This window comes from Wyeomyia smithii, chromosome 2, assembly GCF_029784165.1.
Source record: "Wyeomyia smithii strain HCP4-BCI-WySm-NY-G18 chromosome 2, ASM2978416v1, whole genome shotgun sequence".
Taxonomy (NCBI): domain Eukaryota; kingdom Metazoa; phylum Arthropoda; class Insecta; order Diptera; family Culicidae; genus Wyeomyia; species Wyeomyia smithii.
The window spans coordinates 232,875,720-232,890,246 of NC_073695.1; the positions used below are offsets into that span (position 1 = coordinate 232,875,720).

A 14,527-nucleotide genomic window follows, 5' to 3' on the forward strand; every position below is an offset into this window, starting at 1 on the left:
GCAGTATTAATCCTTTGTTTCCATTCTAGTTCAAGTTTGTACATAGTGGAGAACCAGAATCTGCAGGAACTGTTCGATCGTAATGTGACCATCCGCGAAGGAAAGTTGTTTTTCTATAACAACCCGATGCTGTGTGTGGGAAAAATTCGTGAACTGAAGGCTGTCAATCCGAAGATCGAAATCGAGAACGAGGCTCAGCTGGCGGCAAACAACGGAGATCGGGCTGCTTGCGAAATTACCGAGCTGGACACTAGCTTGAAGTCGGTTTCAGCCGAGACGGCCATCATCCAATGGGCACCGTTTACACAGTTGGCAGACATCCGACAGTTGCTGGGGTACGTTATCTACTACATCGAGGCGCCGTTCCAGAATGTAACATTTTTCGACGGAAGAGATGCATGCAACACGGAAGGTTGGAGGCTGGACGATATCAGCGAGTTTAACACGGAAAACTATACGAGCAAGATCCTAACGCAGCTCAAACCTTACACGCAGTATGCTTACTATGTGAAGACTTACACGCTAGCTTCCGAGGGACTGGGAGGTCAAAGCAGGATTAAGTATTTCATTACGGCACCCGGTACCCCAGCCGTTGTGAGGGATGTGGATGTCGAAGTTTTTCCAAATGAGGACATGCTGGTAAGTTTCCGCTGGGAGCGTAACAGCTCGTAGAATGTGTGATAGTGATCGTTTTTTTTCTATCAGACAATTAAATGGCTCCCACCGTTGAAGATGAATGGTAATCTGCGTTACTACGAGGTTTTTGTTGAGCTGAACGCCGACGGCAAAGAGATGCTAAACCAACGAAATTACTGCAACGAAGGTGATCAAAATATCTAACTCCGATAGGAAGTTGTCCGTTTTAACATACTGTTTTTCAGAAATCGATAAAAGTTCAACGGCAAACGCACCCGTAGAAACCCCGACGTTGGCACCGCCAGCGAAATTTCCTTACATCGGAGATGTTTGCACAGAGGAACAGTGCAGTAAGTTCTGTCCGGCCACGTCCAAGGGAGAATTGTTCGATCGAACAGAAGCTGAACAACAGATAAGCTTCGAGGACCAGTTGCATAATTATGTATACATTAAGTAAGTGCATTGAAAAAAAAAATCCACAGAAATTTGCACTAAAGATTATTTTTTTATTTAACAGAAATCCAACCCTGCGAGATTCGACAAATCGCCGAAAACGCAGTCTTGGGATGGCCAACAACGTTTCGATCGTATTTCCGAACATCACTGATTCGAACAACATCGAGAGCAAGGATCGCCAAACAATGATGGATTCAACTGCGCAATTCTATCTGACGCTGTTCAACACCACCAATAATACCAGTTTCAGCATACCGCTCAGTTCTATGAAGCATTATTCACTTTACGTGTTCAAAGTACGCGCCTGTAGAGAACGCGGTGTGAGTCCGGGCAACAATGTGAAGCTGGTTGATTTGGATTCCGCTTGCGGCACTGAAGTAATTCACAATTTCCGCACGCCTACCAAGAAGGGAGCCGATGATATTCCGATGGATTCGATCCTAGTGGAAGAACAGTCGAACCAAACGCAGCGTGTGATCAAAGTACAGTGGAGAGAACCGACCAAACCGAACGGTCCAATTGTGTCCTACTCGATCAAGTACCAGCGTATGGATGACTCTGTTCAGGCGAGCGTACAGTGTGTTTCCTATCAGGAATTCAGTCAAAGCGGATTTACCTACTTGCCCAAGCTGGAACCAGGCAACTACAGCATCCGTATTCGAGCTAACACGATCGCTGGTGATGGCGGCTATTCATTACCGCGATATATTCTACTGGAGCGGGAGGGCAGCATACCTGTTTGGCAGTGGATACTTTTCCCTTTTTTAGCTATATTGTTGGTGGTCGTGCCTTTAGCTTACTATTACAAATGTCATTATCTACCGGTGCAAAATATGCGATTGATAGCCCAGGTGAATCCAGACTACGCCGGCGTTATCTACAAGGTCGACGAGTGGGAAGTCGAACGGGAACACATTATTCAGCTGGAGGAGCTCGGTCAGGGTTCCTTCGGAATGGTATACAAGGGAATTTTAACGTATCTACGTGGTGTCAACGGGAACATTCCGTGTGCCATCAAAACGGTCAACGAGAACGCAACCACCAAAGAGCGTGAAAGCTTTCTTATCGAAGCGTCCGTCATGAAGCAATTCCATACGCATCACGTCGTTCGGCTGCTGGGGGTCGTATCGCAAGGTGACCCAACGCTCGTCATCATGGAACTGATGGCGAACGGCGATCTAAAGGGTTATCTGCGGCGACACCGACCGGACTACGAGAACGGGGATGAACCGTCCCCACAACCGCCTACGCTTCGGCAGATCTATCAGATGGCAATTGAGATAGCGGACGGGATGGCGTACCTGTCAGCGAAAAAGTTCGTCCATCGAGATCTGGCAGCTCGCAACTGTATGGTGGCGGGAGATCTGACCGTCAAGATTGGTGACTTCGGTATGACCCGGGACATCTACGAGACGGATTACTACCGAAAGGGGACAAAAGGTTAGTTATGAGTTGTCACCTACCGAATATTATGCTAACACGTCCCCTCCCTCTTGCATAGGTTTTCTCCCGGTGCGATGGATGTCGCCAGAGAGTCTCAAAGACGGCGTGTTCAGCAGCAGCAGCGATGTGTTCAGCTACGGCGTAGTCCTATGGGAGATGGCTACGCTTGCCTCGCAGCCCTATCAGGTATGAAAACAGAATTCTTCTTCGGAATTTTAATAACCTCTATGTTGTGATCATTCACAGGGTCTCACCAACGATCAGGTACTGCGGTACGTAATCGACGGTGGTGTCATGGAGCGGCCGGAAAACTGCCCAGACAAACTATACGATCTAATGCGGCGGTGCTGGCAGCACCGACCGACAGCACGGCCTACTTTCCTGGATATCATCAACATGCTGCTGCCGGATGCCAACGATCGGTTCCTCGCGGTGTCATTTTACAACTCCCCAGATCAAGAACCAGCGCAGCATCAAAGTAAGTTTCTCCACAGACTGTTGGTTCTGTTTCGCTCTAACTTCCCCGTGCCGTTTTAGTAAACATGGACGATGTTACCACCCCGTTGCACCCTGGCGGAGGCGGCAGCGGTGGCGGCGATGATGACATGGACAAGGACGAGGAGATGCACATCGGGGACGTCGGCACTGACGACGAGTTCTCGATGGAGATGACCAATAGTCACCTGGTGCCGAACAACGGTCCGACGGCCACCATCCGCTCGCCGCACTCGCCACTAAGGTGAGAACAGCACATCTAGGTAAATGTCGAAAAATATATATTTTTCTATTTTTCGAAAGTGAAAAAAAAAACGGAAGTACAAGAAGTAGTCCAGAAATGTATTCAAAATTCAAAATTTGTTAGCTACAATCAAAATTTGCTCGCTCTCGCTCGTTGTCGTGTTCTAACCGCTCATCGCTCATTACTCATCACAACTAATATTATAAAACAAAAAAAAAAAAAAAACATCGTGTCGTACGCTCACAAGTTCTCATCATATATCATGCACCCACTCTTCCCGAAAATGTTTTGGCAATGTTCGTATACTACTGATTTGGCTTTTAAAATTTGGTTATCAACGGTCCCTTCTAGCAAACCAAAAAAAAAAAAAATAAAAACAAAAGAATAACGAAAACCGCAAATTGGAGGTCCGTTTCCGTTGTGCAATTTTCGCCTTCCTCAACGGCAGTAGGCTGTTTCTGTTCACGAGAGAAATAATAAAGAAGGATAAACCAGGCGAATTTTGCACATGTAAACTCGAATTGGTTCCAGATTGGGAATGCTCGAAATAGAAGATATATATTTTTTATTTTAACATTTTGTGCTTAATGTCATAGCGATGCCGCGTTGCATTTTTCTTTTTCAAATAGTTGTCTTAGCTTTGTGATTGTCCCTCTAACGATGCCTGTTTTAATGTTGTGTTGTAGTTGTTTTTTGTCCTATCTTTTTTATTTTTTTCCTTTCTGTGTACCAACCTCTCTGTATTTATAGAATAATCGTATGAGTTGTTTCTCTATACTTTCTGTTGAGTGACAAGCACACATACAATACAGACACACTATGTTGACAATGTTGGATCAGGGGAATTTCCATGAAACTAGGGAGCCGTGTATAAAGGGGGTTGCAAATAAATCTTTTTTTTTTGAATAAAGAGGGTTCTAATCAAATTAGATGGATTATTCGAATGAAGTTATTCACCTTTTGCAAACGACCTGAAGCAAAAAAATAGCGTATTTTTTCACGACAATGCTCGGTCACGTACTGCAAAATTGATTCGTGGTATGTTGAGTTTGTCGTTGACGTGGAATGTACCATGAGAATAATTTCGTTGAAACTTTACAGTTTTAATTGGAGATGTGCTCTTCTGGATTTTCACATGTGATAATTTCGTTGAGTCTGCTAACTCTGCCTGGATTGTCGATACAATTATACCCGCTTGTGGTTAGCAACGGCACCATCGAGACATGGTAGATTGAATATGATAATGTAGGCAAACAAATTGTCAAACAGAAGAACACAGTCTCACTAACGAAAAAATCCACCTTTTGTGCACTAGTTAATTAGCTAGCTTCGAAGTTATCGACACTGTTAGCGACACTAAATGCTTGATCTTTCGATGTGTTGATCACTCAATCGCTAAGCTTGCAAAACAAAAGAAAAATAAAAACTGCAAATTGCTGTAGGAGATCTCGTAGGCTCAAGATAAAAAGTCTGTTGAATAAGCGAATAGTCATGAGTTTGAATATTAGTAGAATCAGGCCGTTCAGTGTCAGAGGGACTTTTACGCATAGTTTTATTTTCAGGCTCTCTCCCAACCCCCTGCTTGACCCTTTCTTCACACTAACGAACAGTTAAATGAACAACCTCTCCAGACAGTTACAATTGTTGATACTTTCCAGGGTAACGTTCAGTTACCTCAGTAAAGAAGAGCAGTACAGTCTATAAAAATAGGAAAACGTAAAAGTATAAAAATTCGTCACTTGACAACCGACCACGGTGATAAAAAGTTACCTTCCTTTCCGTTATAGTCGTTAGAGATGCAGAGGGGTAACCTCGGTCTCTGGCAACGGCGGTTGTAACACTTCCTTCTTTCCTTCCTTCTCTAACGACCGTAAGGACGGGGCCGGCACCGTAATAGATCTTTACTCTTAGCTACTGAATTGTTGTACATTTAAGATGGTAAATTACTCCTGAATAGCCATCTATTCGAGGTTCATTGTGCAACTTCACTAGCTTGATATCCATCACGGAGAGGAGCAACTACAAAATGTGCGGTCGTTCAAGCTCAAGCTCAATATGAAAATTGCAGATTGCTGATTGCATTTAACAAAGGTCATTTTAACCTTGATATAGGTAAGCAAAGTCTCAGTGCTGTTTCAGCTTTAAAAACATATTAAAAAATTCGATAAAATGTTAATATAGTCTCGATAACTTACGATAACCCATCAAAACTTTGGAAACAAAAAATGAGCAATGAACACGGAGTAATACAAATAAATATTTTATGAAGCCCATAAGGTGAATCGGGACGTGGTCGCGATCAACTCGAATTTTGCAATCTAATTTTTTCTTGATTTATGAAAACTACGTACATGAAACTTTGATCAATTGTTTTCACAACTGTTGCATGCCTGAAGTAGCAATTTGAATGCTGTTTATTTATGGCACAAAAATGGCTGCTTTTTATTGATTGTATGCGTAAAAATAAGAGCGTGTAGAATCTCAGTAGCCATTTGTTGTCAGAATAGATCATTGCACGGTGACGTCACAAAAACAGGAGAAAAAAAGAGATTTGACCAGTGTTGCCACAGGTACAGATTTATTTGGGAAGGGTCCATTAATTGGACTGATATTTTTTTCTCGGTGCACTTGAAAGCACTGGAAAACAAAACACAACCAATCATTTCTGTAAAGCTAGCAGCGAAGGGCCAATCTGTGTTTTGGTACAAACGTTGCTGTTGTCCGGCTTCCCTTCCTGAAAACAAATTCAATAATAATATCTATTAACATCATCAACTAAATGAATAACTTACAACTTCTGTAACTTTTTTAACGTTACAACATGCCACACAATTTTTACAGTTACTGATTTTGGAACAGATTTTTGAAACAAAAGGTACAGATGAAAAAGATTTTTATCCTTTCAGTACGGATGAAAATGTGGCAACACTGGATTTGACAGTTGCCGCTGGTTTGTTAACATGGAATTTCGGGTCCAGTGAAAATGCGGAAGTGTGTTGTTAAAAATTGCGTTTCCAAGAATAAACCAAAAGATTACAGTTATTTTAACTTTCCATTCAATTTTCACAACCGGTACCTAAACAATTTAAGCGCTAAACAAAGAAAACTTTGGTTCAAGTCCGGCTGGAGGAAAACTTTCGGTGGAGGTGTAAATTTTGAATCCCATGAGTCCTTCTCCAATTTCTTGGGAGACTTGATTGACCAAATAGTCCACGATTTAACCTGCCGTCACCGAAGATGGGATGTCATCTAAATTGAGGTGTGCTTTATCCAGCATAGCCCGATCCGATCTTTTTCGTACTCGTATCATTCATTTTCACTCCTATCACTAAACGATGAATGGGAAAAAAATTTAACACCTTGTAAACCAAACAAAGGGAGGTTATTTTTTGTGTGCAATGGTCCATAAGGTAGACCCTTACCCGTCGGGTTCGGATTTGAAAAGTTTTGAAAGTGTCGGGTTCGGGTTTGAAAATTTTTGAAGGTGTCGGGTACGGGTCGGGTTCGGGTTTGGTGGAAAAAAAATTTCTGAGTTCGGGTCTGAAAACCCGAAACCCGACTATATCAAATAAGCATTATTACAAGATAATGATGTCTAACTTCATGCAACTGTAAAAATCTCTAACATTCCAATAACATTCGAGGCTCAAAGCTTCAAATTGGTACAAAAAATCGACCCTCAAAAAAAATCTCGGGTTCGGGTTTCACAGTTTCGGGTTCGGGTCGGGTTCGGGTTTATTCGAAAAAAAAAGTCTCGGGTTCGCGTTTCAACCGAAAAAAAATTTCGGGTACGGGTCGGGTACGGGTTTGAAAAAAGACAAACATCTCTACTATAAGGTCATTTGTTTGCGTTATGGCGGTTTATACATCAGTATTGTAGTAAATCTGAACAATCCGCAATAATATGTTAAGTAAAAATGTCAGGAAGAGAGGGCTCGTTTTTAAGGTTTTAAGGAGTAGGTTATGTCGGGTTGTGACAAGAACATTGGGGTGGGCACAAGAGTTTCGAAAAAAATCCAATTTATCTGATTCTATAAATATATTGCTTAACATTTTTGCGTGCAATACGTCTTGACGTTAAGGGGCCATCCACATACCACGTGGACAGTTTTTTAACGATTTTAATCATTAATTTCAACATTATTTGAGATTTCATTGAAGATTTATTTTGAACAAATTCGCTGAACATAAAAAAGCCGCTGTATGGCAAAATCAGTAACAGCAACTTGAAACATGAATTATCCACCCCATGTTAACTGGATTATTGCGACCCTTTTTGTATACCTCTAGTTTCGATAGAGAACCATCCTGGTACAAACTAACAACAACAGATACAGACCGACAGACTGTCTAACATTTATCAGTTTAACTCCCTATTCTACGTGTTTATGAATACAGATTTCGGACTGCGCCTGTCCTGCCACCTATCTATCATCCGCCCCAAACGCACCCTTCAGGTCTCCCCAAAAATCGATCTTTCTTTTCTTACCTTCACTTCCAGGGAGCAACTTGGAAACCGATTGATCTGTGATTCATTAGCCATATCATATCATAGTAGGGATATTGATGAAACCATAGCCGAAGAGGAGGAACCGATTGAGGAGGACGATGACGACGACGAGGAAGATGAGGAGAGCGATCACGCGGCGACAGGTGCGCATGCGGATACAGCCGAACTGGTGGTTGTAGATGAAACGTCGGCAAGAGAAACGGCACCGTCAAGGAGTCGTGGTCGTGAGGGCAGAGATCGCCGCAGTAATAGCAGAAATAGAGAACCCGAGCAGAGTGGTAACACTAACAACAGAAATAGCAGGGTTAAGAGTAGAAGCGTCAGTCCCGGTTATTGTGGAATGTCTCGTAGCCACGATGCAACGCCAGGGAGTAGTCAAAGCAGTCAGAACAAGCGAAGAAGCGGAAGTAGCGAGTTTGCGGGTAACATAACGCAACATGACTACGTGAACAGTGCTCCCGGGGTGCTGCTTTCCGGCGGTGCTAACTTGTCTGGTAGTGGTCACGCTATCAATGCCGGACTCGGGTCGATTCCAATGATTCCTCCACCACCGCAGAAACAACAATCCCTTAATAGGCAACAGCAACAACGGCTGGTCGATATAGACTCGGATCCCTATGGGAAGGAGTTTGACGCGATCAGCTCCGATAGTAGTAGAATTTCAGCAGCAACTGCAGCAGGAGCAGCGGCAGTACCGATATCAGCAACAGGTAGAATAAATGGTCGTGTTGGTCTCCATTCGCAACTGCAGCAGCAGCAGCAACCCGAAAGTAACAAAGAATTCGTTCCTCCCCGGTTGAGGAATGGTTTCGTAGAAAGGGCTGTACTTTGGTCTCCGACCGAGGGTTCTACCGGCGAAGTGTGAGACTGCACGATCACTCGAGACAGCAAATGGAAGCGGATGTAATCACACAATACACAGTTCCGTGCGTGTGTGCGCCAGCCAACAGCGGGCGCACGAACACACATGCACACAATTAACAGTTCCACGTGTCCGCCAGCAGCTGGCGGGTACAAGCTGAAAATGATACAGGCTAGCCTTAGGCACTCGCAATGATGGGCCATAGATAGCAGAAGAAGTAAACAAGTATTCAAACAAAAAACCCCTTTTAACCAGTAAATCTTTTAAGTCCACCATCATTCATACTCATCAGTCGCTCACTTACATGAACAAAAATACACACACACACACACATACAATCGATCATTACACTAACATACTTAGATAGGTGTCCTTCGATTTCTTGTTCGTTGTTTAGCCTACCAAATCTAACACAACAGTAATCGCGAAATATAAACATAAAACCACAACAAAAAATGAAACAAATATCCAAAGAGGCTACTACAAACCATGCAATGAAATTAACTAACAAACTATCCCTTCCATGTTCTGTGGGAAAAAAAAGTTCTCTACCCTTCAACGCGAGCAAACGCAAACGTTCGCAGACGTTTTGGCTGTCCCCGCCCCTTCCTTTTGTACAATCGCTCCTCCTCCTTCTTTGGACATTCGAAAGATTTCCACTTTAGACAAATAGAGAATAAAAAATTGAAACGAAAGATAGAATGAAAAGTACCATTCATTAATGTATAGAAAGCATAAATTCGTTTCGCATTAGTTTATTTATCGAACGGAAACTTTTACCCGTACAAAACAATAGAGCGCATAAACTGTCACTTACAAAAAAAAAAAAAACTTCACCATGGAGACGAACAGGCAATCTTTTCATGATTAGACAGGAAGGAAAGCAGAAAACAAAAACAAATCTAATAGAAGCAACAGACTGACCGACAGCTAGAAAGCAATATTTTTTTTGTTTTTCATTTTTTATATTTTTTTATTTTTTGCTCTAATTTCAATCCCACCAGAGGTAGTAACATAACGCAAGCAGTAACAAGCTAAACAAGAAAAATAAACACTCAAACACACATGCAAGCACCCAAATCGAAACGGAATTATAGAGAATTACTGAAGAATAGGCACATGGTGCAATACATGTGCGTAGTTTTATAATGAGCATGATAGAGAGAAAGAAATGCGAGTGCGAAAAGGATGTGTGAACGGGTTCTGTTTTTGTTGTTGGATGGATATAGAGAGAAAACAATACGTTTATTATCATTATACTATTTAAGAAATCACTTGGTAAAAAAAGAAAAGAAAGCAAACACGCTGTAGGTTAGATTAAATGAACCAGAGCAGAGCTATAGCTAGAGAATGTAAGTTTAATGGAAGTAGAAATAAAAAATGGTGAAACGCACCCGTACGCACATGCTGGACTGTGGCAAATAGTACGATGTAAAGTTTGATTTTTTTAGTGAAAAAAGAAGGAATTTAGGGGAAAGTCCGCGTTTATGAAACGAGAGTAGAGTAATGCGCGATTGAAGTTCACTGAGTTTGATTTTTTTTCCTGTCAACGCAATGAAAAAAAAAGCTGGCCGTTAATGCGAAATCACAGTCCCATTTGCTGCTTTCGAGGGGGCCGAAATGGAACCAAACACGCCGCTTGAAGTAGAAAGTTTGTATGGTTCACTTCACTTGTGAACCAAGAAAAAAGGAGTTGAATATATTGCATTTCTCGTAACGCCGGCGATACACAATGCCAAAGTTTAGCATTTCGGTGACTAATCGGAAGCACGTACTTCATCCGTAAACAATCTCCAATACACGATAAAATAGTACACCCTCTCATTTCCTCCCGTCAAACAAATGAACAAAAAAAGCAATGGTTTAGTGACAAGAGAATAATTTATATACAAAATTTTAATTTACAGAAAACTGAGAAATAAATCGATGAAGATTAAATTATTGATTAAAGCAAGAAAGAGAAATCAACTACATTTCTTGAGGTACAAATTAAAGTCTGATTTATATAAAGTTCCTCCCCCAAAACTTTAGGAATATACCGATTCAATCATTTATGTTTGCTTGAGTGCAAGCGCGAATTGAGCAGTAAGTGAGTGGAAGTAAGGTGAACGTCCTAGTGTGAGAGGGGCACTCACATGCACACATACAACAGTTGGCCACAAACAAAGGATTAAGGAAAAACGAACCTGCAATACAAAATAGTAGCGTTATTTTTAGCGGTAAATTCGTTGATTTATGAGATAAGTTTTTTTTTGTTTTTAGCAGAACAAAAAGAAGAAGAGAGCAAGTGATTCTTTGTTTGAATTCATTCAGTTGAACTCAGCCGGTTTGGAATGTAAAACACTGAAAAAAAAAGAAATTAGACACTCATACACATACCATACACACAGACACAATCATGCAACCACACAGCATCAAAAAAGAAACAGAGCAAAACCTGTCAATAGATAGTAATTTTTTAAACGAAGAAATGCAAACAGATATTTTAAATTTAAATGCATACCAGCTATTATTTTTATTTATTTTCCCTCCGTGTTTTTATATACAAACAATAGAAGAGACCGTTAGTAAACAAAATGAAGAAGAAAAAAACAGAAAGAATGAACGAGATTAACAGACGAACGTAATCCGCGCAACTTAGCAAACATAGGAATACAAACTAAGAAAACAAAAAAGTCGTTAAGTGGAAGAAAAGCAAAAACCCAATAGATTTTATTTATTTATTCAAGCACACGCCCACAGACGATTAAAAACAACGCAAAGATATAATCGGGAGCAGAGTTGCGAAATCACCGGAAATAAAAGGAAACAGAAGAGACAAAAAAAGAGTAATAGAGAGCGCGAGAAAGAGAACGAGAGAAAAACCAAATTGTACATAGTAAATTAATTTATTTTTATTAATATTTAGTATTAGTTGTAACGTTTTTTTAGTGGATAAAGGCAAAGGCAAACGAACTCAGTAGGGCCGAGATTTCCTTTTGTTTGTTCGTAACCATGCGCCGGCAAAAATCGTACGACCACAATTCCCTATCTCTACCTTAGCTACAACTCAGTGTTACGTGTGATTTGGTTTAGCGGGAAGGGTAATGCCTTCCAAAGCAGACGCACTACATGCCAACGTTCCGATCTTAGCGGACAGATTACAACAAAAAAAAAACAACTGCGTTTGGTTTGCGTAAGCCCTGGGGGTTTCGAGCCGTTGTAATGCCAATTCTCATTACCTAGAATGGAATTCCATTGTAAGATTGAACTCATTTATTCCATTTTATGCCGTTAGGTGACGATTTTTTCTCGAAAAGTCTGCTCTGCCTAATGTTTGGGCCACGAAATGTCATTTTTATTTGACTAAAGCCTTTATTTCGAAGTTAATATTCTTTAATGAGTTAGAGTACACTGACGGGTAAAGATCTTGGTTTGATAAACTAAACTGTCTCTTTAAACTACTAAACCAAAAAAAAGTTTGGGAAATTGTGTTTAAAATCAATAAACATACCATACAGTTACCATCCACCGTGCACTTAAGAAAAAGTCATACTTTGTATTATCATAAAAAAAAATTTCAACTATTTTCTCACGGAATTTTAGCCATCAGATATGTTAGCTAATACTTCTTCCATGAAAAATATATGAGACAGTTAAATTTCTCAAAAAACTTTAATACTGGACAAAAAATATGCCAACTCTTGGGCGCCATTTACCGCTCATCACAATCAGAAGGTACCCATTCACCTCTCATGCGTGAGCCATTCACCGCTCACTTTGAGGTTCATAAGTATTTGTCAGGTAAAATTCAATTTTATAGGAAACTTGTTTATTAAATTTTTAGTACTTACAGATGATTATCACGACTTGATTTTACAGTGGTTTTCTTTTTAAATTGAGCTTCTTTATTTGGTGTTTTGCGCTTTAGTGTTTGTGTGCGTTTAGCTTTTTTTAGTGACTCTTTATCGAGCTTTCGTTTTCGTCTCTCTATGCGTTTTTTCACCTTTAGTTCCTCCGCAGCTTGCTTTTTTTTCTCTTTCGCATCCATATAGGCCATAAACTCTTCACTAGTAGCTACTGACGGTAGACTTGTGGCCATTTTGGCTCGTGTCCCGCGATTTTCAGTAGCAGGCATAACGAAAACTTCGTCGAAACAATCCTTTGCATCAATAACTAAATCCTTTTCTTCCCCAGTATTTATTTTATCTGCCAAAGTGTTTGTATAACTGGTGTCTTCAAGTTGAGTAGGTATGTCAGCGCCTTCCAAAACAGTTGTATTTTTATCTTCATCGTCGAATCCTAGAAAATCCTCGCTGTAGCTGCTTCGTTCGTCCTGTTGGTCTGGATGTAACTTTGCCCGTATGTACCGCCATACCTGATACAGATTTTTATCTTCTAGTGGTACATGCCAGGAGTCCGATTTTATTTGTCGTTCAAACTCTGCTTTCTGCTCTGCAGTAAGGAATGTTTCAAAATTTTCCAGGAAGTTGTGTTCTATAAACGGCTGTTCGTTATCGGTCGTCACCGTTTCCTTGACACTGTCAGGCTGCGTATAAACAGCAGACGGGAGCGATGAAAATTTGATTGCATTAGGAATCCACGGATAAATGCCGGAACCTCGGAAACTACTTTGGATAACATTGACTATATTTTCAAAACTTTTCAAAGTCGAAGCGATAAGAGGGCAAATTTCAGATTTGGAAATAGGTCTCATTCCATTTTTCGATCGAAATCGCAAGAGCTGCTCTTCCCATTGTTTTTTTAAGGGCGCGAAATATCCTACGTCAAGCGGTTGGGTAATATGGGTGGAGTTAGGGTACAGACATACAAGAATTATACCAGCCTGTTTGCAAAAGTCGGCTACTTGAAGGGTGGTATGACTCTTATGTCCGTCCACGAAAAGAAAAATGGGAAGTTCTACGTTGTTTTTAACAAGCCACGGCTTAAAAATGTTCCTAAGAAAGTCGAAAAAAGCGTTACTGGTCATCCAGCCCGATTCTGTTCTTCCGATTCCCCATTCGAGTGGAACACTACGGATGACGTGAAATGGAATTCGGCATTTGTATGGAAAGAGTATCAACGGTGGAATCAACGTTCCGGCAGCACTAGCCGTAAAAAGAGCTGTGTAGCTCTCTTTTTCATTGTTTCCGAACACTGAATATACTCGCTTCATTCCTTTAGGTCCCAGGCATTTCCTTTTTCTAACAACTAACTCAAAAGAAGTTTTGTCAAGGTTGAAAATTCTGTCAGGGCATTCCAATAACTGTTTCAAACCTTCTGAATCCAAAAAACTTTCATTTTTTTCGAACCAATCTCTGACATCTTCCTCTTTCACTGTAGCTCTGTACCGGGCCATCGTACTTGGTTTGCAGATCTTGATACTCGGATGCCGTTTTAAAAATAATATCATCCACTTTTTCCGGGTACACCAACGAACGAACGGTGTTACTTTTTTAGACCTTTTTAGATACTGGGCGACACTTACACGGAGTTGGTTTTTAGTTACAGGAAATCCTGCACGAGCAACAGAGATGGCCCACTTTTCTATTTTAGCTTCCTCTTCCTGACTAAGAATTGGTGACTTCCCAGGCGACGAATTTCCCGGATACTTATAGTTAATCTTGTCTCTCAAAGTTGATTGTGGAATTCCGTAAACTTTAGCAGCATACCGGACGAAAACTCCCCGACGAACCATTTCCAAAGCTTGTTCTATGTCCTGCTGCTTGTATTTACTTAGTTTTCTGCTAGATGACATGCTGTGTGGAAGAATTTAATAAATCAATTACGAACAACAAAAAAATAGTCGGAATTAAAAAACATAAACGGTGAATGGGTATAGGCGTGGCGTGAAGGATCCATTTGCCGCTCATTCAAACTTTCATAAAACATGTATAAGTAC

General features: G+C 40.9%; 2 protein-coding genes across 8 annotated transcripts in view; one reads left to right on the forward strand and one right to left on the reverse strand.

The window, feature by feature from the left end:
• LOC129720387 (insulin-like receptor) overlaps positions 1-13,082 on the forward strand; it is a 246,067-nt gene extending 232,985 nt beyond the window's left edge. For 6 of the 7 annotated variants that reach the window (XM_055671853.1, XM_055671851.1, XM_055671855.1 and 3 more), the window contains 8 exons: positions 30-639; positions 706-823; positions 882-1,089; positions 1,154-2,532; positions 2,594-2,721; positions 2,782-3,013; positions 3,073-3,274; positions 7,776-13,082. In XM_055671853.1, the coding sequence (XP_055527828.1) occupies positions 30-639; positions 706-823; positions 882-1,089; positions 1,154-2,532; positions 2,594-2,721; positions 2,782-3,013; positions 3,073-3,274; positions 7,776-8,649 (3,751 nt within the window). In that variant the 3' untranslated portion in view covers positions 8,650-13,082. Of the gene's footprint in view, positions 1-29; positions 640-705; positions 824-881; positions 1,090-1,153; positions 2,533-2,593; positions 2,722-2,781; positions 3,014-3,072; positions 3,294-7,775 lie in introns of all 7 variants that reach the window. The other variant, XM_055671857.1, reaches the window with a different exon arrangement.
• On the reverse strand, positions 12,476-14,383 carry LOC129720460 (uncharacterized). The gene has a single exon (XM_055671948.1). The coding sequence runs from the start codon at positions 14,381-14,383 to the stop codon at positions 12,476-12,478; it is 1,908 nt and encodes a 635-aa protein (XP_055527923.1).
• Positions 14,384-14,527: the final 144 nt, after the last annotated feature.

Bases quoted from the DNA above. Each gene is read 5' to 3' on its own strand.
- LOC129720460 (XM_055671948.1), bottom strand. From the start codon at position 14,383: ATGTCATCTAGCAGAAAACTAAGTAAATACAAGCAGCAGGACATAGAA.